Source organism: Onychostoma macrolepis, chromosome 05 (assembly GCF_012432095.1).
Source record: "Onychostoma macrolepis isolate SWU-2019 chromosome 05, ASM1243209v1, whole genome shotgun sequence".
In the NCBI taxonomy this organism is placed as follows: Eukaryota; Metazoa; Chordata; class Actinopteri; order Cypriniformes; family Cyprinidae; genus Onychostoma; species Onychostoma macrolepis.
Window position 1 is genome coordinate 29,180,328 of NC_081159.1, and position 25,733 is coordinate 29,206,060.

The following is a 25,733-nucleotide window of genomic DNA, read 5'->3' on the forward strand; positions in this document are numbered from 1 at the left end:
ACCTTCTTCTGGCCCTTTGACTGGCTTAGTCATTTTCTATAATCAAAGGCCATGTCACATTGTACTGTGAAAGCAGAAATGTCAAAAATAATTGGAAGCAAGGCCTCTAATAGGACATCTAACAGAACAAGAGAATCTAAAGTAAGAGATTATTCAACTGTGCAAAGTCTTGGGCTCATCTCGTTGAGAAGATGAAAGACTGCAAAATAATAAATATGCATTTTTAAGGCAAATCTTTCATATCAAGGACTACAGAAACTAACAAGTGATATTTACAGAACATCCTACAACACAAGAGAACATCTAAATGTATAATTTAGTGGCCAATTAATTATTCTTCCATTGCCCACCCCAGTAATGAAATGTATGATGATTCATATCTTCCCAATATACATCGCCCTCCCCAATAATAAAATGTATGAAATACATGATGATTCATATACTGCATAAACATTAAAGGTCAATTTAAAGTGAACCACTGTACTGTTCCTGCATAATTTCCCTTCTCTGTAGTTTGTCCGCAGTGTATCGTTTGATTATCTACCAAACAGTCATTTCCACTGAGGTGAGCAAAGAGAGCAACTGTGAAACAATAATGAGGCTTGGAACCATGGGAATAGTGTAATCACAGTTGGGATAAGAAAGGCTGGTTTCAAACAAAAGACCTGAAAGTATTCTAAACTGCTTTAGTAATATGCAAACAAGCTCATCTGGTGAGCATTAGGAACAAGGTGGGTGGATTTTACTACTAGATGGTCTGTGGGCTCTAAATGTCCTTTCCTCTTGTTTTGGGGGATTTTGAACAAGGCTGGACTCCTTGCCACCACATTTCCTCTCCCAAAGGGTGTTTCTGTACATGGCAATATGACGAAATGTACTTTCTCACTCAAAATAAATAGAGAAAAATTCATAGTAGAGTTGATTGATTGTGCAGATGTACTGTGAGGAGATATTACTTACTGGTTGTTCAAGATGCAGGAAACACATTCTCTTGAAGAAAAACTTGTAAAAAGACACTTTGAGCATCTACATTTGCATACGTTGTATGCAATTTTGTAGTATAACTACAGTGCAATTAACGTGATAACTCTTACGTTTAAACACCTGAATGATGCACTTATTTAGCTGAAAAAAGGTTAAATTAACATGCAATATTGAACACTTTGTGTAGCTTTTATTGCGGAAGGAGAGGTGCTCTCAGACTCTGATGACAATATAACCATTTAAAACTATGTTATGTAATATAAGGTATAGTTTAAGTGCATAGTGTGTCATTTGGGACACTACTACTCTTTTTGCTTGATATGTGCATGATATTTTAAGGGCCATTTACACCAAGAACAATAACAATAATGAAAACTATATGATGTCTATATTCACATCCACACAATAACAATCTATTTGTTTTAAGCAAGTGCTGCAGTTTATGTCATCTGCGCTTTAAAATCTTGAGCTCTTTAAATGGATTCCGATTGAGCTCCAACACCTGTTCCAAGCCTTCTTCCACTGATTGTGTATGGGTAACAATGCAGTGAGGAAAGAAGCAGAAATCATTTTCAACAGTCTTGAATTTAAAGCGCTGTGGGATGCTGATCTCACTTAGGACCAAAGGGTCCTAAAATCGGGAACACGCAGATGATTAACTCTGATCACAGCTGGGTTTTCTCGGACCGACTTGGGTATCGCACACTATGTTAAAAAGACTTGGGACCCAAAGTAATAGATTGGGATCTGACCTTGACCTGGGTGACTTTTTAAAAATATGGACACAAACCTGTACCCTCGGCTTCCTAGTTCCTTGGGATCTGGCTGGTCCCGTGAAGACCTCTTGTCTCGTTACTCTCTCTCACCACATAGACTGGAGACTCAGAACAAGAAGTGTCTGTTGAAATGGTACATATCCCTTTCTGGTGAGGAGGAGATTACAGTTTGGCACTTTTCCATTTCAGTTCTGTGATTGACTGCTGGCATCAGAGTGTGGAACTCATTTGCATAGTCCAAAACACACAGTTAGAAAAGTGTCCTGAAAGTTTGGCATTACTCACTTACCAAACCACTACCAGAATACCTTTGGCGATGTTCTGAATGCATAAACTCCAATCATGATGTAAAAAGATCAAATTGGTATAAATGCATTCATTTGTCCGATAACAGCCATTTTGTGTAAGATGTTATACTACACATAGCTGCCACCGAGAATGCCTATTTCACTGAATAAGTATGAAATCTGTTGTAGTTTGCATCAGTTTCAATGCATAGTTAGTATGGATTTGAATGAATCACTGTGGCCTCGCTTTGTTTCATCCAATGCTGCTGCATCCTGAGGTTCTAAGGAATTTTAATTGCGGTCACAGGCCAAAACCTTAGGAATTATTCTCTTGATGGGTGAAAGGCAGAAACGGCATGTGGACCAAATGAGAAATCCTGTCCTGCTTGACAACAGTGGTCTTCTTGCCCTCTAAAAGGTGTCTGGCCATTGTCCTAGCATCCTTATTTTATGGCATTTTGACCATTTGTTTGTGTTAGTTCACCACAATCCAATCAAAATGTAGCAAACCTTTCTCCACTGCTGCAGTCAGAGAAGGATTTGGAATGTGCTGTTCACCTGGCAACCACCCACATCACCTTAACACCAGGTTTTGCACAAGCAAAACTATTACTCACATTTTCTTCAGGATGTTTAAAAAAACTATTTATTGAACATGTTTGTAACATCTTTACTGAACATATTTTTAATCATGTAACATTTACTTTCAGACCGTTTACTTAATCTTATCTTAATTCTTTATGCTATTAAGAAGCATTATTTTAAGAGCTGTGTGTGAATAGTTTGTGCACAGATCTGATGTTTGGGCACAGTTTTGTACAACCATTATTTTAAATGACTTAAGATCCTGACTGGGTTACCCAGAACTCAATGGCAAGTCTGATTAAAGTTATACTGGCAGATGTTGATTGAGCCATGGGGATTGTTTGGGGAAAATCCTGAGTGAAAACCCTCACAGTCATCTCCTCTAAAATGTCCCTGTCCATTAACACTTGATTTAGCTTGACAAACAAATCTTACTACATGCTCTATGAGGCTCAATGTGAACTCTAATTATGAAGAGAAAGGAAAAGGAAGCAGGAAGCAGATAAACACGATGGGTCTTCCCTTGACTGTTGATGGAAAAATCAGTGAGAATGTGGAACCGAATCATGATGACAGATAACTTGCACCAATATAGAGAGAAACAAAACAACAGCACTATGATATAGCTTTCATTTACTTGAAGAAATGGAAAAATTTTCTGAAGATGAGGTTTTCACTGGCCTCAAACTCTCTATTATTTTTCTGTTTCATGAGATTATTTCTAATGCACTGAAGCTGTCTCACTAGTGCATTGTAGTGCATATCTCAAATTGTGAAGCTTACGGAGAAGAAATCTCACCTGCATCACATTTTGCATTATTCTGTCATTTTGTACCGAGTTGTGCAAGTAGTGTGTTTACAAACATCATTCTAAGATCAATTAAAACATGGTTTCCTTCACATGGAAAACAGTTAAGTCAAGTCAAGTCACCTTTATTTATATAGCGCTTTTACAATACAGATTGTGTCAAAGCACTTAACAGTATCAAATTGGAGGATAGAGTGTCAGTAATGTATAATGATAAGATTAAACACTCAATTTTCAATTTCAGTTAAAGGCATTTCATTATTGAATTCAGAGATGTCATTGTCTAGCTCAGTTTAGTTTAAATAGTATCTGTGCAATCAAATCGGCGATAATCGCTAGAAATTAAGTGTCCCCAACTGAGCAAGCCAGAGGCGACAGCGGCAAGGAACCGATCTGTGACAGAATGGAGAAAAAAACCTTGGGAGAAACCAGGCTCAGTCGGGGGTCAGTTCTCCTCTGACCAGACGAAACCCGCAGTTCAAAAGTTTATATTTCTATTTTAATTTGTTGCAATTTCTAACAATAGTAGTATTATGTAGTTAGGTATTTTATTATATTTTAGTTATTTTTGGTTGATATATCTGGGGATATGTCTCTGAGGGTCATCTGGGTGTCCTGGTCTCCGCTGACGATCAGGGCTGTAGACATCATCTCTTGGTGCTGATCCACCATCTGATCGGATACGGACTGAGAAACAGACTAGGAAAGAAACAGACAAATATTAGCGTAGATGCCATTCAACTTACGATGTAACGAGTACATCGTGTGTTATGGGGAGTGTTCGGTTCGGTTGATCTAATTAATGCAGCCTAACAACTTTAACGGATTTGAATACTAGAAGCGTATTAGTGTGTTATGTGTAAGCCAGGCTAAAGAGATGGGTCTTTAATCTAGATTTAAACTGACAGAGTGTGTCTGCCTCCCGAACAGTGTTAGGTAGACTGTTCCAGAGTTTGGGTGCTAAATAGGAATAGGATCTGCCGCCCGCAGTCGATTTTGATATTCTAGGTATTATCAAACGGCCGGAGTTTTGAGAACGCAGCGGACGTGGAGGACTAAATAAACAGTGAATGTTTCTTTATGAGAAAAAAAAAAAAAACAACGTTCAATTTGAGATAATACTACCATCCTAAAATTCAAATACATAGTGTGCACGTAAATATACTTACTTTTTTGCCTGGATCCTAGGAACCTCCTAGAACAACCGAGCAACCATATACTTCCGATAAATATTGTAACTTTATATCTGTCCTTGACCCTTTGAAGACACATTGTTTAGAACATCATTTTTTTTACACAGGCATATTGTACATATAACCAATCAAAGATATATATATATATATATATATATAAAACATTGTTTATATTAAACAGTTGCATAGTTCACATTGCTTTCAAGATTTTCTTTTAGATAGCTTCCAAATATGTTTTAATGTGAAAATCACTTTAAAATAAAATAACAAGCAATTATAATAATTTCAAATATAAATACATTTTTAAAATAAGGTCCGAATAAGAAACACCTTAACACTGCATCAGCCATTTACGTTTTGCAGGGACAAACACTATTCACATTTTCTTCTGAAAATGTAATAATCTAGTTCAAATGGCTTATTTGTCAAATAGATTTGTTAGTTGTGGAGGTTTACAGGTACTGGCCCCTGTGTATCAAGGCATGTTATGGTTACTGTTGTCAAAACAGTTCTCAGTATGTTTAAAAGAGTGCTTCTCTCATGTGTGTGTCCTGGGCAGGTGTTTGTGGGTTGGTTTTTGGTTATTTGAGGACAGCTGCAGGCCATATGCTCATAACAGAGCTGTTTCTACAACTATAAATTGAGGATGGAACAGTTGAAGAATTTTAACCATGCTCTGTTTGTCTATATCCAGCTGGACTGTAACCCTCCCTCCGGTGAACATAACTGGAGCAGGGCTCTGCAATCTGTTTAGAGATCAGATTAGCTCATGTTAACGATTGTAATGTATGTGATTTTAATTGTCTGTAATATTTGTGTCACTAGCCGCACTTGTTGTGTTTGCCTCCACCACAGTAATATTACAACACATGCTAAATGCTCGCATGGAGAATATTTCTTAAACTAAAACACAGCCAGTTTTTAGGATTCAACCAAATTCTTCTCACTCTTTGCTTTCCCTGGCACCCTGAGCACTCATAGACCGCAGCTGAAGGTGTTTGTGTGCTATAGAATCGGCCCGTTAACAGTCTTACCGCCACACCTCACCGTCCCAACCAGAGAAAAGAGTCTCCGAGGTCGTAGACTCTGCTCTGAAATGTGCACACCAGCTGACTATATCAGTAGCTGCCAAGCAAAACACAAGACCCTGGCTCAGGGGCCGGAGGAAAGGCAACTTAGCCTCACTTTGAGAGGAGACAGTGCTTCTCACATAACCTGAGCCACCACTCAGCCCACAGCAGCAGAACTTTGCTAACACAAAGAAACAGGCAGCACTGTCGTCCGAGCTGAAGTGTTATTCCAGCTAGGTAAATAATAGAGCTCCCTTCTTCGTGTGATGAATAGCGCATATCAACAGCCAAAAATTCTATTATGTTCCTGAGATCCGTGTGCAGCAGTTTGCTAAAAGCCAATGCGGATGGAAATGAGCAAACTCATTCTTTTACGTTCACATTTTATTCACTTTCTGATTATATCTGAAGAGGAAATACACAGCCGTGTCCTTTAAGGGTGAAAGAAAAAATTCTAAAGTTATAATGTTTATAAGTATGTGTTTTGATAGCTCCTAATATTTTACTGTATCGGCTGGCTTAGGGACCATGTTTATTGATATCACAATAATAAATGTGTCAATTCTGACATTTCAGAAACCATGAAATTGTAAAAATACTGTTGTAAATACAGTCCATAGTAATTTACATAGTAATGCTCTCCCTGAGAAGGTACCACAGTGGTTTAGTGAAGTAATAAAATACTTTTCCAAGTTTCAGTTTTTCCAGTTTGCTCAATAATGTTTGTGTAACCTTCATCGGTGGAATCCAGAGACTCTAAAATCAAAAAGGAGGCATATTCACAGTAAAATGCACATTCCCATTGATAGAAACCCAACGGGTTTTTGTTCAGGGCATAGGCTACATTTTACATTGGACACAAGGTGTGGACTCAACATACAACGTACAAAAGTAAACAAAACAGTCATACTTAAAATCATGTTTTTGTGGATGAAGAAAATTTTGAGGATGAAGGGATGTCACACATGCTGTCTTTTTTGGAATCTGCCTAATTTGACAATTTAATACTGATGCAGTACAATAGAGTTTAATTGGACTAATGGCCTTTGCTGTCATCACCAAAAATCTGATGAGCCTATTTTACTATCCTAACTACACTGAAAAAAGATACGTTGGGCCAAATTGCAAAATACCCTAATTTGTTAAATATGCAAATGTATTATTATTATTTCTCAAATTGTATGGTTTAGTTCAAACTGAATGTTTTGATTTCATATTAATCAAAAATCATTACTCTTTTAAAACCCAAACACATTTATACAAAGTAAAAAGATTTTATATTAATTTTAAAGATCATGCACAAGTATGTATTTAGTTGCATTTTATTATTTACATTTAGCACAGACCTGTGACCAAACTGTGATCCAGTATAAGTTCGTAGCATAGTGGCATCAGATCACATCAGCTAGAAACTAACCATGTTCCAAAACAAATATACCAGCTTAAGATGTAGTTACCAGAAAGAAACCAAATTATGAGCAGTCAATGCTAACTATGAACTGTGACTAATGGTCAAACATTGTTCTGGATGTAGTGGAAGCAGGAAGCAACAGAATCATTCACATTGCTGCTGTTGTAACAGATAATGGTTCCAAGAGTTGTATTTGGATGGGGGGCATGTCAACAATATGAACTGATGTTTTTGGAAACAAAACATTTTTGGAACAAAAATACTGTTTTGCATGGAAGACCAGCTCAGGCCCCAGCTCCAGGCCGAGACCTGAGTAGGTTGAGTCGAAACTGAGACCTGGTTATGGTCTGAATGAAGTATGAATAAGCTTTTTGGTAACACTTTAGAATACTGTTCCATCATTAATAAATAACTACACAAGAACACATGAGTATTGCAATATTATCACTCTAGTAACTACTAGTTACAAGCAACTCTGATTAATGAATTAGTAAGTAATAGTGCTTAGTCGAATGTGGTAGTTCACTATCAGCTCATCAGTAACTATTTTTTTTCATACCTCCCCAAGAACTACTGTATACAGGTTGATAATTAATATGAATAATACATAATGTATAATTCATTCTCAAGTACAGGTCATGGTAACACACTAGTAATGACTCAAGTATTACCAAATTCTTCAGAAGGAATTACTAATTATTTGGATCAGTATTCTAAAGTGAAGATCATGATAACTCCCGAGTAATGACTGAAATCATTGTAAGCTTTTGAGGTTTTTGTAAAGTACTGAATAGTATATTCAGGTGTTACTACATCCTTCTAAAGGAATTAGTAATTTTTTGGATCAGTATTCTAAAGTGAATAACATGATAACTCCCTAGTAATTACTGAAGTCACTGTGACCTTTTGAGGTTTTTGTAAGGTCCTGGTTAGTAATTCATTTTGCTAGATTTGGTATCATTTTGCTAGATTTGGTACACTTAAATCATTACTAGTGGGTTACCGTTATCTTAAATTTAGAATACTGATCCAAATAATTAGTAGTTTCTTCAGAAGGATGTAGTAACACTTGAGTCATTACTATCCAAAACCTTACATATATCTCAAAAGCTCACAATGACATCAGTCAATATTAGGAAGTTATGATGATTTTCACTTTAGAATACTGATCCAAGTAACTAGTAGTTCATTTAGAAGGATTTGGTTATGCTTGAGTCATTACTAGTGGGTTACCATGATCTTCATTTTAGAATTAATTATTCATTATGCATAATTCACATTAATTATGAACCTATATAAAGTAGTTCTTAGGAGTTCTCAGGATATATTAAATGTATCTGCAGTGTTGTAGTCCTCAAGCTTTTGAATCCATGGCAAGACCAATTCCATGAAAATGTCTTAGACAGTGTCTGAACTTGAGTACTACAACATAGCAAAAATGTCAAGTCACATTCATTTATAGTGTTTATGACATGTATTTATACAATACAGATGGTGTGAAAGCAGCTTCACAGTAATAAACAGGAAAATAACAGTGCTAATGTTGCAGAATTCAGTTCAAATGTTGGTCTCATCCAACAGTTCTCATAAGTGCAGCTGAATCAGTAGCATAACTATTAAATAACTATTCATTGTTTTAATCCCAAACAAATTTTTTGTGTTGAAAAATTGTTGAATTGACTAAAGTAATGCAATATTATTTCCACACAATTTTGTGTAGTGTTTGCTAAGGCTCAGGCTCTTAGCAGCCACAAACTGTAGAAGTACCCTGGTAATCAACCAACAAACATTAGCATCATGGTGGTAAGTTTTGCATGGACAAGCACCACTCACAATATCTTCAGAAAATGAACCTAGTAGATTATTCTTCTGTAACCAGTTATGACTGCTTATGCCCTCCTTTGACCCTCTGGTGTGTTCAGAATATTTACAACCAATGTGAGGATTAGATTCTTCAACTAAAACAGCATGTAAACTACTCATGTGGTTACTCCAGTGCACACCTCGGATCACTTCCTCCTGTCTTTTAACCTCAACGTGGTTCCTGCCACAACACATACCCCTCCACATGTCACCTTACATGACATGCTCACTCTCACCCTCTCGGCTATCTGCTATGGTTTCATCTTTGCTTCCTCCCCTAACCAGTTATCATTACTTGATGCTCACATTGCTACTGACACTCTCTGCTCCCTCTCTTCCAGGCCAGCCCGTACCAGCCCTTCTGCCCCCTGGCTATCTGATGTTCTCTGCAAGCATCGTTCTAAACTCAGGGCTGTAGAGAGGGTGTGGTGCAAATCAAAAAATCCTACTGACCCTGTGACAGCAACCAGTCTGACTTCAGAAGTGGACATTCAACCAAGACTGCCTTGCTCTCAGTTGTTGAAGCCCTAAGACTGGTTGTGGCAACTGTGTACCACAATGGAAAATGCCCCAAAAAGTTGTTTTTCTATTAAATTATGATTTTCTGCCATACACACATACAGACACATATACACATGCACACACACACTCATCGTTACAGTCACTGAAGGCCAACTCATCCTCATTGTCATCACATGGAAGAGCCAACTCTGCACACTTCCTATTGCCCTTTCAGTGAAATATTGTTGGATTCATTTTCTGAAAAGGATAAAAAAAAATTATTATTCATACATAAATACAACTATACTACAATAAACACTTCAAATAAATAAATAACTGCAATCATATTATTGATGTTAATATCTATAAAAAATCCCAAATGGGGAAATACATTACTTCAATTCCACTGTGGTACAGCATGCCATATTGCAACATTCATATTTTCCGTAGTGGTACAGCGTTGCCATGTGGCAACATTGAAATTTTCTCAATTTACAGTAAAACTATGTTAGACAATGTTGATTTGTGGATAAAAATATGTAATTTACTAACCAAAGATGATGCAAAAAAATCCCCCTTGAGAAGAGATGTTCAGAAATGAGGTTAACAGAGCAATTTCTGGAGCGCTTAAACAGGTGCCCTCCATATGAGGGTGACAGAGGGGAAAAAGTGTTTTGGAGGAACATTCAAATACTATTTTACATAACAGCACATCATTGACTACCTTAAGGCCGGCCCTTATAATTACCATATTGCAATATTTTGTATTTTTTTCAGAATGACAAGGAAATAAGTAGAAAATAATTGTTGCTATATTATGGCGACTCTGTACCATAGAGGGTTAAAAAATGGCCTGTTTGAAAAATTCCAGTCTGGTTTCCGCCCATTGCATAGTACAGAGACTGCCATGGTAAAAGCTGTCAGTGATCTGATATTACTCTCTATAGGTATTACTAGTGTCCCTTTTGTTGTTTCAGATCTTATCTCTCTGGGAGCACTCAGTCCAACTTCAAAAATTTCAGATCATACTCTTCATCTGTTACCACTGTTGTTCCTCAAGGCCCTCATTTATTTATCATTTACTTACTACTATTGGTTGTATTTTAAGGAAATATGGCATTAGTTTTCATTGCTATGCGGATGACACCCAGCTATACTTGTCCTCCAAGCCAAATTCTTCTTTCTCTCTTTTGGATTGTTTAGAAGAGATTAAATCTTGGTTTTCGTGCAACTTTCTCAAGCTGAATAGTGACAAAACAGAGGTTCTTCTTGTTGGCACTAAATCCAATTTGTCAAAATTCAATAGTTTTTCACTCTCTATTGATAATTCTATAATCTCTTCATTTTCACAGGTTAAGAGTCTATGTGTCATCCTTCCACCAGGAGGGAAAAGCTAAGGTAAAAGTCTGTGAAGTTGATTTTGTGCCTTTTTGGGATGGTACTCCAATGCACCATTCACTTGCAGAAGCTTCTGGAGGGCACATAAGTCTGAATTAGTGAATTTAGTTAAAGGGGGGCACTAACACTAGCACGACCCTCTAACACTAGCACTCTCTATTCTATTTCTATTTTGTCTATTCTATTTGTATTCTACTACTTGCTTCATTTCTATTTTAAAAAAACAATGAATGCTCTAAAACTAGCATTCTGGATTTTTTCTGTATAATAAAAATGACCCTATATAACACTAGCATTCTCGATTCTTTTTCTATTCTTTCAACTTGTTTTCTTATATTTCTTTATTTTTTTAAATGATTCTCTAACACCAACACTAACATTCACTATTCTTTTTTCTATTGTATCTACTTGTTTTCAGTTTATTTATCATTAAAAAAAAAAAAAAACAAACTTAAAGCTACGTATAATGCATTAGATGAACCGAGACTTTTTATATATTATTATATATTATATACTAATTATATATTATTGCTCTTCTTTTGATTTTGATTGCTTCTGTTGTTCTCATTTGTAAGTAGCTTTGGATAAAAGCGTCTGGTAAATGTAAATGTGAGAATGACTAAACTCATTAAAAAACAGTTTCTGTAAGTGGTGAATTTATGTGTGTATGTGTGCATCATTATACCTCTCAATGTCTGACACTGAGTGCAAAACCGCAGAGCATCTAACAGGAAGAGAGGAGGGGTTCAGGTGATGAGACTCAATCAGCTTCTGACCTGTCTGTCCATAAAGCAAAGGAAGAATTAATTAAGGTTGGCTAAATCTGATCCCAGACCAATCCTGCCAGTATGAATGACCACACATAGGACACACTGTGAATTCTGGGTGGGGAAATGTTGTCTTAAGCTCCTGGAGCAGTGAGTGTTAGAAATGGTGCAGTTTGAGAAAGTCTTACACATACTCTTTGGCTAATAGACGTGCTATTTTTAAACTGGGGCAAATAGTAATGGCGTTGTGCTTTGGGAGAACCTTGTCACTGGGAGAATCAACGTTTTGAAGCTGCTCAGTGGCCCAGAGGTAGTGATGCATTGACAGTTTTAGAGAACATGGTTTGTTGAGTATGGTAGGTGTTTGGTGAGAGAGACTTGGAAAAAAAATGACAACACCAAGTTCATGGAAATACTTTCCAATACAACATACAAAGCCCTTAAAGCTAGTTTGCATCTCCCATTACCATACATTATCAAAAGCTTCACAATACATTTCTCCTAGAAATGCCTAATATGAAAAAGGAACACTAGTTTTGATGCAACTTGGAAACAGTACTAAAGGGATCAAATAAGTATCTGCCAAGATACTGAACAAGCTGAAATTGTGGGAAAATTACTTGTGCCTATTTTGTGTCCATTTGGACTTTATTTGATTCTTATATGATCTTATTTAGCATCTCATGAGATAGGAAATGAGTGTCTTTAATTTATCTTTAATATCTGAGATAAAGTAGAAACAAAAACGAGAACTCAATGAAGTCTACACACCAATGAAAGCAAACAATTAGCACTACAATTAACCTTGTGTTTCTATATGTTTTAATTAGGGTGTCTTATTTTTTTTCCATATGAGACAGCAAGAATCAAAACCCTAAACGTATAGTCATCTGAGGAAATCTGTTTCTTTATGCTTAAGATCTTTAGAGTTGTGTCTGAGGTGGCTATAGTGAAAATGCTTCTATTTTGCATTTAATTTTAATTTTTAATGCACATCTTTAAATGATATTTTTAGCATAACGGTTAAATTTATTGAAAAAATTCTGTTTATTTTCAAGTTTAAATGAGATTTTGCACAGATTTTCATTGTGGTCTTTGAAAGTTCAGAATAAGACACTGATTTAGGGTAGAGTGTGGGAAAACGGCCCCACGGGGTAAAAGTTTGTGCTTCAGCTTCAGTGAAGGCAGCGCATTAATTTAGAGGTGATTAAACTGACTGGACCTATAGGTGTTAACTGTTTGAACGAACACCAGCCAATAAGAATCGAGTAGTAAATAGACACACCAACTGCGCTGACACTAACCACAGTCTAAGCTTTAATTACATTCAAAAATACCGTAAAAAGATATAAAATAGAACACAGTCTATGTCTGAATGACACACATCTACACCGCATGAAGTTGACTCTAACCGAATTTATGTCTCCCAATCAAACTGGTCTCAGAGTAGCCTGACGTTTTCACTCATTGATAACAGCATTTTAAGTTTCTAGACGAAGTCTACATTGAATAATTCAGACGTCACGTCATGCCTATGATTAAATAGAAATCGGCGATGAGGAAATTCCCTCATGTGGAAAAATGGCGCTTAACATTAACGTTATTCGACAGAATGCATCTGGAACCAAAATAGGAGCACAACTTGACAACAGTCAAGCAACAAACATAACTACACTAATGCACCTTCAACTAAAATGAGACCTCAAATGTAAAAATCATAAACATTTGGCCTAACGGTCCAAGTTTAAAAACACACACATTTAAATTAAGCTTACTAACAACGACGGTCAAAACAAAGTTACAAATGCCAGAAACCAATATTGTTCAGAAAATATGCATTTTACCTGTTTATTTTTGATCTACCACATCCATGAACGATTGCTGAGTGATTCCCGCCGTACAGCTGCTCCACTGTGTGCCGCCTCGAGGAGAGGTATCCTTCCGCCGCTCGGGATTTCCTCTAGTTCCAATATTTAAAATCTTTATCATAAATGTCCGTTTATTTTAACAAAGAATGTATGATGATATGATAAAATAAGTAATTCTTAAGGAAGGATGTAACTCATTTGGGACCAGATATCACCGTTGACAGTTTTTTTATTCCTGTAAAAATACTATTTAAAAATTATAAAATTACTATAAAAGTTCATCTGTTAAATAAAAATGCATATCTATAAGTTTTGATGAATTCGCGATTGTTTTTTTTATGTGAAAACAAAAACAAAATGTCTTTTAAAAAAAACCTGAACATTTAAGGTTATTCAGAGTTACAGGGTTGCCATGTTATTTTACACAGAACATGTACATTTACAGTCTATTTCTGTAATTTTATAACCCCCCCTCCCCATTTAAAAAATACAGGAAAAAAACGTAAAAAATAGTACAGAAAAATTCTGTAAAATTACAGATTTTTTTTACAGTGTACATCTAAACATAAAAAAGGGCTTATAATTGGTCTGAATTTTATAGATTCTGTGTTTTGTTTTCTTTCTCTTGGTCACTAACCTCAGTTCAACAGTCTGGAGCCCACTGGCTTGTGGTTTTGGGGACGAGTTCAGAGAAAGTACTAATACATTCAGCACAGTGTACAACATTAAGTTACTGTCTGAAAGTGACTTAACAGAATGCACCAGTTCAACTTTCTCCAAATGTTTTCCAGATTCCTGGATGCAAGTCCTATCCATCTTTTGGGGAAATGCCTGGTGACATCCCACTGAGTGATGTGAAAACTGATCCACCATACGCCAATGATTTCATGTCTCATACAGATGTAGCATGTAGAGTAGGACAGGCAGATTATTGAGCACAGATGAGGATAGACAAATGTTATAGTTTAAAGAACAAGGAGAGAAATGATCCAGTTGACATGGGCAATGGTGTCCCAATGCAACTACTCTGTTTCAAGTTGTTGTTATTCATTCATTCATTCATTCATGCTACTTGGTGAAGTGAAGGATTATAGTGAAGCATAATTTCTGGAAAAAAAAAATCTCCCTCGTCCAATTTTATAGATGTGTATAACTATTATAACTATATCTATTAAAACTATATATAATGTTTATATGTATCCTAATTACACACAACGAATACACACACACACACACACACACACACACAATTTATTTAGGTTTTCATCGTTTAAAAAAACCTGAAATAATAAAGTATAAGAACAAAGTAATGCAATAAAATGTATGCATCGTTTGAAAAGATAATTTTTCCAAGGTTGTGTAAAGTGATCTTAATGTTACAGAAAGAAAGAAAGAAAGAAAGAAAACTATTTTTTATTTATTTTTTTATTCAATTGTCCAATGGAAATCAAGTTTGTTTACGTTACCATGGTGAGACGCACAAGCAGCGCTCGCAGGGTCTGTGCAGAGTTGAGAGGTGAAAACAAAAGCACATCGACAAGTGCGATTAAGTTAGTTTAATAATTTAAGCCTCAAACTAACCCAGGCTGTTGCTTATCATACAGCAGCGTAACGCAAAAGAACGTGAGTGCAATGACTTCAGAGGTTGATGAGGAAAATAAACCGGGTGGAAGGTGTTTACTGGGAAACTGGGTTGAGGAGGTATGTTTCACACAGCATGTTTAAATGATCCTGCAGACTGCGGCTTAGCAAAGTTTTGTTTGTCATCCTGTTGGTACATCTGTAGTTGCAGTATGAACGCTTATATATTATCACACTTCACCTTTACAATGACATGTTACACTTTTCACTTTTCTTCTTTCACGCGTTTCAGAGGGCTACTGCATTGCTAGACAGGACCGGGCCTAGATCAGGTGTTCATAAGTACGGACACACAGGGATTCTTACCTTGGACGTGGCTGCTAAAGTACAGGGGATCAGTACATTCAAAGCTACTTTCAATTCTCCTAAAAGCCTTGAGGTGCGACACAAAGGTAGGTTAAAATGATACAGGTGTTAATAATAAGGATTTTATAAATTCATAAATAAACATTTGCTGAAACAGAATGATGTATTTATGTTTTTCAGCTGTTTTTAACAGATGCTTCTGTGATGCATTCTTGACAAAACTTATGTCAGCCAGTAGGGTTTACCTCTGTGATGCACGTAAATTAGCAGAACATTTGATATGTTTTAAAGACAAAAAAATAATTAGATAAAACATGTGCATAATCCACAAATGTAACACATAGTAAAAATGCAGAACTGGACTCAGGAATAGTGACGGTTCTGTCAGCTGACCTAGGGATTAAAAATGTCTTTTGCATTATTAAATTCATTTGACTTGTTGTTAATTAATAAAATTCCTTTTAGTTCTTCAGTTTATATAGTACTCCACAGAGGTCCTTTCAAATAAAAGCCCTCTGTTCTTTCTGCTGCCTAAATCGTAGTAATAAATTTCACTGTTGTTTTCATTTTAGGAAGCCGGGCTGAACTTTTGGAAAATGACCTCATCAAAAGAATAAGGTAGCTAAATAAACAAACATTTACTTTAAAGTTTAATGTTTAAGGACCTCATTGTGTGTAAAACGCGAAAGACATTTTATGATCCTCCCACATTTCTTGTTTCATGTGTCAGTAGAGGAAACAGTGGGAGAGGGGTGATGTAAGAATGTTTGTGTCATGGTTAGATTCATAGTTCAATTAAATCATTTTATTTTTTATTTATCATGCAACATTCTAATTCATTTTTTAACATAACCTTGACAACAAGTCTCAGACCTCAGACAAGTGGTTGCAATATTGTTTTTAAATTAAAAGAGAGAGAGGGAGAGAGAGAGAGAGAAAACTGAAAAAAGTGAGACAGTACCTCATACCCATAGAGCTGGTATAGGCGGGCATGAAAAGACAAATAATCTTTAATAGAAGAATTTCATTTATCAACAGCAAGTTCACATTAAACCATTTTAGCCAAACTGCTTCACTTTCTAGAAAAACAATCAGTGGATCTAAAGGTGAATGCTACTTTATTTATGCAGTTCTAACATAAAGTGCAAATATTTAATCTCATTTTAAGCATCATAATTCATTTCTTGTTTTTATATAATCCTAACATATTAAGGCTGAGTTGGCTCTTCCTCTATGTCAGATCACTGTCACTGTGAATAAATGTTAAACAGACGTGCATACATATATTTCAGTCTGTTTTGTTTCCACCATCTGTTGATTTAGAGAGACTCCTTCTGCTTCACTTAGTCATGAGTCATTACTTCATTATCTCCAGACATCATAGTGACTGTATTTTGCAATATTAAAAACCATTTTCAAGCAGATGAGCTTTATTAAACATCTAAAATCAATAACAGGATGTCAAAATTTTCTTTGAAACTTTTTGGGCCTTGAAGCAAATATGGCAGTTTGAGTACTTCTAGGCTACATGTGTCAGCTGAACAACTGCCATTGAGATGAACAGATTTCTCTCCCCAAGTATATTAGAACTCCTTGATTGAACCAACTATGCAGTTTTTTTAACATAACACTGCAATCTATTTAACAGAGATCAGATACATGCAGAGATGAACGCAGAGCCTCCGGCCCCTGAGTTGTGCTCTGTGACCAAAGCAGACTACAAGGCGGAGGGCTTTAAGTCTGTCCGCGCACCACTGACCACAGTCTGTTTCTGTTCACCGTAACCTTCAAATATAATATTATTGCTGTGACAGTACTTTTCCATATGTGTGCACTGGTGTGTGTGAATTTGTGTGTCTTTCGGCGTTAAACAGCTTGTCTCTTTCAGGATCATGATTACACAGCTGAGCAAGCCATCACATTTTGGAGTGATAACTGTCAGAAGATTCAGGTCAGCATCTACTGTGAAGTTTCAGTCAATATGTTTATTTCTTGCAGCACTGGAGTGGGTTAATGAGTAATGTTTTCTTTTTACAGGGTGTGACAGCAGTTAAAACTAAGGATCATCCATTTAAAAGAAATGCCACTTTTAGTACACCGATCGGCGAACAACTAGATCAGCTCGACGACACAGTGCTGTACCCATCAAAAAATGATGCTTTGTGACGAATGTAAAAATATCCACATTTGATCATTTCTTCTTGATCTTCTTTCATGTTATCATTTTTGTCGAGTTTATAACCAACAATAAAGTTGTGTAATGTTTTCCATGCCAAGTATGACTACTTGTTTTAATGAAGAGCAAGTGACTAGTTAATTCTTCTCTAATAAAATAAATGTACTTGTCTTTGTACTACTTTTTCACTCTGAGAGAGGAGAGCTCTAACCACTTGCTGATGCTCTGTTTCTTTGGATCAGGATGGCTTACTTTCACACGGCTGTGCTGTCAATCAGAGCTGCTCTGTCGCTGCATTCCTCTTTCATGCTTTCAGCAGGGATTAACGTTGGGTAACTATGGCAACAAGTAATTTTAGACTTCATTAATTCAGTGTTTCCCTTTGTTTTCACAAAATTTGTTTTCTCTGAGGAACTTGACAGAAAGTCTTTGACCTGGCTCGATTCCTTAACAATTTAATGTTGTTGCTTCAAGGTTAAATACATTTAAATTATAGTTTTTAAGTTGTTCATTTAGATCCATTCTGTCATGTTTTCTGTGCCTTGCCAAAATTCAGTCCCAGAACAGTGTCATTGTTTTTATACCGTCTTTCTAATGAATTACACTGACTCCCAAAGTCCTAATTTGAAACCATCAGATAGTGATTTTGACTTTTAGTTAAGTAAGCTTTTTTTGTAATGAACCATAATTATAAATTGAAGGCTACAATTATATTTCATAAAGCCCTGGCCAAGCATGTTTATTACTGAGTATATCAGTGCAAAGCTTTGGAGGATGACCTCTTGGCAACAGGACTGACTGTGACAGAGCTTGCTAGTGGGCGGTAATTAAGAATCGTGGGGGCGAGAAGCGGCTGTGAACATGAGTGCGTACACACATACACACACACATGCACTCACACACACAGATGCAGTCCACTGAAGGCACAGATGCCAAATGGATTCTTAATGATCAGACTACGACGTCATCCCTATTTACCACCAAACTGTTGAATGAGCAGTAATGATCAGGGAGTTCTTTAATGAGCAGACAGTGTATGGATTCAAAGAGAGAGTAACACTTAATGCTTTATAATATGGAAATACTGAAAATGTTGTTCTATTATTTTTTTAAACTGACGGTCATAGTCCTACATTAGTAGGAACCAACCATCAATTGGCAGCTCTCTTTCAGTAATTAGATAAAGCCATTGCTAAATACTAGATAGATAGATATACTTAGTTTAGATAGTTTTCAGTATTTTGTTCTTTTAGGTTGTGACTAATAAGATGATTGTATCTATTAAAAGTATGGATAATTTAAAAGCTGACCTGTATGAGATAAAATACAATGATGAGAAGAAACTGGAGTATTTAGCTTAAGAGTTGCAGTTAAGGGAGCTCTGAGAAAAAGTGAGATAATCAAGTGTGCAATTTTCTTTTTCTATTGTGCTAATAAGCTGCAAAGCCCATTGGGAAGGTCTGTTGAGTGAAAAAGAGCCCTTCAGGAAGGATTCATTAATATTCACAATTCTTTAGAAGAAGAGATTTTGCAAGTAATGACAACACAAGAACCTGCTTTTAATTCAGTTTATTGAACAAAATATCTTACAATGTCTTGGATATACATATATACAAATATTACATTCTGATAAAACTTCACTCTGTCCTCAGTCTTAACAACCATCATTCAATGCATTTGAACGTGTTAAGAAAATTTCAAATACACATCACAAGTCTCCAAAAATCTGAATATAGAAAGCACAAAAAATAAGAATTTCACCTGGAAAGATGTACTTAACCATCAGCACATGAAAACATATCTGTAAAAAAACAACAACACACAGCTATACAATTTTTGCAGTTTTAAAGCAGGTATGAAATATACCTGAATTGACCTCCCTCAAAAGGTTTTAAAATGTGTTGTTCCATGCAAGAGCGAGAAACCCTTTCAGACACAGAACAAATATATGAAACAGTGGCTCTGATCCTGGTGACTTCCTGTCATCAACAGTGCTCTCAGATAACATAGACATCTGTCTTCTCTCCCAGAAGCCAATATGTTCTCATTTTGCCTTTACCCTAAAAGAGGAACAGCACCGATCAATAGCATGCATCAATGAGCACTCAGACAGCTCGCTGGAGGAACTAATCAACAATGAGCAATACGCTCTTTCTTAATGAAAATCTAAATAAAATGTGACCCTGGATGACAAATCCAGTCTTAAGTGTCAATTTTTCAAATCTGAACGCTGACTAAATAAGCTTTCCATTGATGTATGGATAGGATCGGACAATATTTGGCTGAGATACAACTATTTGAAAATCTGGAATCTGAGGGTGCAAAAAAATCTAAATACTGAGAAAATCGCCTTTAAAGTTGTCCAAATGAAGTTCTTAGCAATGCATATTACTAATCAAAAATGAAGTTTTGATACATTTACGGTAAGAAATTTACAAAATATCTTCATGGAACATAATCTTTACTTAATATCCTAATGATTTTTGGCATTAAAAAAAAAACGATAATTTTGACCCATACAATGTATTTTTGGCTATTGCTACAAATATACCCCAGCGACTTAAGACTGGTTTTGTGGTCCAGGGTCACATATTAAGAATCCTGCAAAGACGGACAGTGGACAGTCCTCTATGGTGATCTAAGCATTATAAGACTCAGATTGGTATAAAAGGCCATCATCAACACAATAAAGTTCATATTTCACAGGACTTAGGTTGCATTGCATGTGGATATTTCGTCATTTGAAAATCTGAAAGTTGCTGGAAAAATATTGCCTATTCCAAAAATACTAAACGATATACAGAATTTCTATTGAAAGCATTGTGTGGAGCCAATCTTCAAGGATTCAAATAGAATCAATCAAAAATCTTCAAAAGAACTGAACAAAATCCTACTGGATGAACTAATATACTGCGGGATTTTAAATAATTGTCATTTGATATTGTTTAATCTTTATCATAATTCTATTAAGGGTTTTAAAATCATGAAAGATTGTGCTCTAAATGATCTGACTAGTAGTTTTTCTGTGTTATGTTGGAATTTTTTTTAAAGAAAATTACTCATACAAAATAGCTCACACAAACAAACTTTTTTAAACAAAAATTTTTTTAAAATAATTCATGAAAAATATTTATTCTTTCAAATTTTTACATGGTTTATCTTTTCAGAAAGCAAGCATAACTGAAACTTCCTACCTTCATCTCCACATCTCCTCGCAGCTGGAGATCGAAATAGCCAAACTCATCCAGCACCTCTTTGGTGGCTGACGACACATGTATCCTCAGAGCTGTGGAGGAAATCATAATCATAAACAGGGAGATAAAAATTGTCATTATTTACTCGACCTCAAGTTTTTTTTTTTCTGTACAATATAAAAGGACATATTTTGAAGAATGTAAAAGCTGCTAATTTCCATACAACAAAAACATACAGTGAGTGAAAATGTTCAATAATTTAATAGCTTAAATTGCACCATACAAACTGTTGTATGATTTCAGAAGGCTGTATGGTTTACTTTTACAGTATAATACCTTATGTTTTGGCCACTGTATGCTGTCATTTCATTTCCGAGTGAACTATCCCTTTAAGAGCCACAAACACTGATATATAATAGAGATCAGTGGCCACAGCCAATCAATATAAATGCACAGCTGTGAGTGAGATGACACCTTGATAAAAGACGATTCGCCAATTATAAGAATGGCAACAGACACACTACACAATGACCAAACTGGCCTGTCTATAGGAGGAACAACATACTGCTCTTAATCTGAAATATGCTCCATAATGTGTGGGTTCCTTATAGCTAATTGTGCATTAAGCTCCAACAAGCGGTAAACATATTACATGTTATAAATCAAACCGGATATCCGATACTGGTTCCTTGTCACTATTTATTAATTATTAATAAAGCCCACCTCAGGAAGTGGACTGTAAGTCGATACTTGTGGTAAGTCTCAATGAATAACAGCTGTTACTTGCAAATATGTGAAACGCATATTAAAGTACAAGTATACAACACTATTGAGCAGCATTGTCCCAAACCCTAGTGAGCTGCCTTGCTGTCTACTGTCCACATAGGCACCTACCTTCTATAGCATCGTCCTAACCAACATGTGACACTGAAGACTAGAGCTGTACTGTATTTAATCAAATAAATGCAGCCATGGGAACGGTACTGTATAACTGCTGTTTCTTTCAACTCTGCGTTCCATGAATACAATTAATCTCTGTTGACACACCATTGATGTCTTAAAATACTGTCTAGGTAGGCAGCTCCCTAGGTTTTCGAACAAACATTGCACCACATATAATGGCAGGTAATATAAAAGTTGCAACTTTTGTTTATGTACTCTACTGTCCAAAAGTTTGTAGCAAGATGTACTGTTTTTGAAAGAAGTCTCCTAAGCTCACCAAAGCTACATTTATGTGAACAGTAATATTGTAAAATATTATTTAAAATTAAAACAACTGTCTTCTGTTTCAATGTATATTAAAGTGCAATCTTTGATGGCAAAGCAGAATTATTACAAACCATTACTCTAGTCTTCAGTGTCACATTATCCCTCAGAATATGCTGATGCTCAAGAAACATTTCTTATTATAATCAATGCTGCTTGATATTTTTTCAGGATTCTTTTAATGAATACAAAGTCCAACAGCACTTATTTTGTTTTTTGTAAAAATATAAAGGTTTTTACTGTCACTTTTGATCTATTTAATGCATCCTTGCTGAACAAAAGTATTAATTTCCTTCACAAAAAAAAAAAAAAACTAATAGTATTTAAATATATCAAAATCACAAAACAAGGATTAGTCTCATTCTGCATTGTCATAAGCCGGGTTTCCATCCAAAGTTAAAAATTTAACTTATGCGCAAAATTGGAATATCGCATAAAACATTTGCGAACAAGCACCGTTTCCATCCAACGAGTCAAAGAGAACAAAATCGTCACTTCCTGGTAAATTGCTACTAAATAGCCTATAGAAAACTAGGATAAGCTACTGAATATAATAATTTTCATATATGAAAAATTACTTGCGCCTCAGAGCGAGCAGAAGAAGCACAATAAATTCTGTCATTGCTTTCGGAGGTGAATGCTGCTGTTTGGGAACACAGTCATGTAAGACAATTATACAGAAATACTTTGATGACAGACTTTGCTCAGGCATTTCAGAACGAACATAACAAAATTTTAGATGCTGCGAACGAGATCAGTCCGCTGCTAGTCAAGTTATTCCGTTTCATAGCGCAAAGTCGCATGACTTTTTTGATGCGCTGGGAGGAATTTATTCGCAAAATGCATTTCCATCTCCTATTATTTGCATTAACCCTTTTTCACACAAGTCAAAAACCACCTCAAGCGAGCGTAAAAACGTTTTTGCGAACTAAGGGATTTTTATTAGAAATTTGGCTTTTCCATCACTCGTTTCTCATGCGACACTTCAAAATACGCATTAAAGCAGGGTGATGGAAACCCAGCTATAGTGTGGAAAAAAAATCTGCATTCTGAACAAAGATCAAAAACATATTTCTGACACAAACCTTCCCCTGTTGACTCCATGCGGGATGCTGTGTTGACAGTATCTCCAAATAAACAGTACCGGGGCATCTTAAGACCCACTACACCAGCACAGACAGGGCCTGCTCAACATATACACACACACACACACACACGCAGCAGAGAGGGAGATTAATACACTGCAGGAATCCAGAAATTGCTTATACACAATCTTAATGCTTCCTGACAGGTTAAAAAAAATCAGCTCAACAAAAGCAAAAGGCTGCAATGAGATCACATATACTGTATATGACATAAGCACCTTATATCTCAACTTCATATCTACTTATATATAAGAGATGCATAGACATACTCCAGTGGAATCAGAAACAGAAAATATTAATGCTGCAAATAGCCTTACATACAAATCCTTTTTTTTTTTTTTATGGCCACGCAAAGAGACAAAGTTGACAGCAACCTCTGAACATTTTCGTATGGGATACAGTACAAATATTCATATGCATTTGTTATACACTTGGCCTTAACTTGCCATGATTTTCTCAAAAGTAATAAATAAACACTTTAAAGACTTAAAATTAATGAATATTATTAATGCAATCTGTGAAAAAGTAATAATACCTGTGTGGATTCCTATTCGCAGCCGTAGCTGATCGTTGGGTCTATGTCTGATTTTGAAGGTTTTAACCTGTTCCAGCAAAGCCAATGACATGCTGGCTATCTCACGTGCATGCAGCTTCCCGTTCCTTACAGGAAGACCTGAGACCACCATGTATGCATCACCGATTGTTTCCACCTGCAAAAATTAAAGAAGTTTTTGCACAATTCTAAGCCTTCAAAAAAGCTGATGAACGTTAGATGAAAGATGAAAGTATAATAAAGTATAATAACTAATTATAATACAATTATTTATGAAAAAATGCAATGATTGCACTGCTTATTAAAGACACTCACCTTATATACATCAAAATTATCAATGATGGCATCAAAGCATGTGTACAGATCATTCAATAGGGTCACCACCTGAATAGAGTAACAGGAAAGTATTTTATACAAAATTACAATTTAACAAAAAATTAAAAAGAAAAACATCAAGAATATACAGTTGTGCTCATAAATTTACATGCCGCTTGCAGAATATGTAAAATGTTAATAATTTTAATAACATAAAAGGGAATCACGAAAATTGCATGTTATTGTTTATTATGTTTATAAGAAGGCAACACAATGGATTAAGAGCTGGGGGTGGGGGGTAAACTTTTTGAATTGGATGATCAGAGTAAATTGTACTTATTTTGTCTTTAGGGAAACTTTTAAGTATTCATGTAGCTGTATTAAGTGCAGTACCAAGTGAAAAAAAAAAAAAAAAGTTTACACTCTCTGGCTCTTAATGCATTGTGTTGCTTTCTTGAGCAATATTTATACCACGGTTAATGGAAACCTAGAATCAGGCTGTTTATTAATTATTTGAATCGCGCTAACCTCACGTACGAACGGAGCGCTTATCAGCACAACATGACTGAAGCGCCGTTCTTTTAATTGAACACGAGCAGCGCTCAAATCACCCTATACTCTGTGCGCGTTCAGCAGCGCGCTCGAGAAGTGTGAGAAGATTTGCGCGAGCCATTCCTATCGCGAAGCTGATGGTAAAATATGTGATGTATTTGAATTCTATTGAGAAACTGCCACTTTAAAATGCTATGGAGAAAGTAGAACATTATCAAAAAAAAAAAAAAAAAGGCACAAACTTTAGACTGATTAAAAGAGGAGAAAACATAATCTTGCACCAGCACTAACATAATATTAAAATATTTTTAAACTACTCATGACCACCTTTACTATAATTTATCACTATAATTTTGTCTAACTTGTAGAATTTATAATAGATAATCTGTTAAGGGAATACATTTTTCCCTATAGATTTATATTACAACTGTGGCATGTTGTTGCTATTGTTTCTAAAGGCTGCTGTTTCTCATAACCAATTCAATATAGATTAATAAAAAAGTCATTATTGGCCTGGTAATGATTAATAGGCTAGCCTTATTATAACAAATGCTACAGTTAAGAACTATGGTACGTTTTCATAAGAGCAAGTACAAGTCAGAATCGAGAGCCAATGGGTTCTAATGATGAGTGATGGAAAAACCTGGCCTTCAGATATTCCAATGATGGCATAGATTAAATCAGTCTTATGAACTGTTAAGGAGTAAGAAATAAACAATATCAATATAAGAAATTTTTAAGTTAGATTGACTTCTCATGGCATGTTGAATTAGAACATTCTGTCAAACTATAGCCTAAGTGTCTAAATAATATAAAATACATTATATATCCTATGTAAACAAGTAATTGTTAACTAGCCTATTACTTTATTGCAGTTACGCAATCAACCAACTTTGCATATGTGGTGGATAGCACAAAAGACCATTTTACAAAAATAAACATTTAAGCAAACAAACAAATAAATAAACCTTAAGAGGGAGCATGACCAACTTTAACACCCATTTTTTATGAATTCAGTTAATAATAATTTATTAATAAGTTAATAATATTAATAATAAGTTATTATTTTGTCTT

General features: G+C 35.6%; 2 protein-coding genes and 1 long non-coding RNA gene across 4 annotated transcripts in view; 1 reads left to right on the forward strand and 2 right to left on the reverse strand.

Annotated features, from left to right (window-relative positions):
* Positions 1 to 8,348: 8,348 nt before the first annotated feature.
* LOC131541769 (uncharacterized) lies at positions 8,349 to 13,583 on the reverse strand. The gene is made up of 3 exons (XR_009271581.1): positions 13,488 to 13,583; positions 11,562 to 11,656; positions 8,349 to 9,736 (listed from the first exon to the last, which is right to left on the reverse strand). It is a non-coding gene; the product is annotated as an uncharacterized LOC131541769 (long non-coding RNA).
* A 1,410-nt stretch (positions 13,584 to 14,993) lies between these two features.
* spag8 (sperm associated antigen 8) lies at positions 14,994 to 18,133 on the forward strand. 2 transcript variants are annotated; one of them, XM_058775921.1, is made up of 7 exons: positions 14,994 to 15,212; positions 15,385 to 15,544; positions 16,031 to 16,076; positions 17,107 to 17,221; positions 17,347 to 17,409; positions 17,496 to 17,629; positions 17,877 to 18,133. In XM_058775921.1, the coding sequence occupies exons 1-6, from the start codon at positions 15,144 to 15,146 to the stop codon at positions 17,622 to 17,624; spliced, it is 582 nt and encodes a 193-aa protein (XP_058631904.1). In that variant the 5' UTR covers positions 14,994 to 15,143; the 3' UTR covers positions 17,625 to 17,629; positions 17,877 to 18,133. The 2 variants fall into 2 exon arrangements, with proteins under 2 accessions (XP_058631904.1, XP_058631903.1); XM_058775920.1 differs by lacking the exon at positions 17,877 to 18,133 and having other exon boundaries at positions 17,496 to 17,734.
* Positions 18,134 to 19,194: 1,061 nt separating this feature from the next.
* npr2 (natriuretic peptide receptor 2) overlaps positions 19,195 to 25,733 on the reverse strand; it is a 50,936-nt gene continuing 44,397 nt past the window's right edge. The window contains exons 18-22 of the mRNA XM_058775919.1: positions 24,108 to 24,176; positions 23,775 to 23,949; positions 23,180 to 23,278; positions 20,829 to 20,920; positions 19,195 to 19,694 (exon numbers count right to left, since the gene is read on the reverse strand). Coding sequence (XP_058631902.1) covers positions 19,632 to 19,694; positions 20,829 to 20,920; positions 23,180 to 23,278; positions 23,775 to 23,949; positions 24,108 to 24,176 — 498 coding nt within the window. The 3' untranslated portion in view covers positions 19,195 to 19,631. The remainder of the gene's footprint in view (positions 19,695 to 20,828; positions 20,921 to 23,179; positions 23,279 to 23,774; positions 23,950 to 24,107; positions 24,177 to 25,733) is intronic.

Excerpts from the sequence above, each read along its gene's own strand:
- spag8 (XM_058775921.1), top strand. The coding sequence starts at position 15,144 with ATGACTTCAGAGGTTGATGAGGAAAATAAACCGGGTGGAAGGTGTTTA. Across the intron at positions 16,077-17,106 it reads GACCTCATCAAAAGAATAAG|AGATCAGATACATGCAGAGA; the intron begins GTAGCTAAATAA and ends TCTATTTAACAG. Across the intron at positions 17,410-17,495 it reads ATAACTGTCAGAAGATTCAG|GGTGTGACAGCAGTTAAAAC; the intron begins GTCAGCATCTAC and ends TTCTTTTTACAG.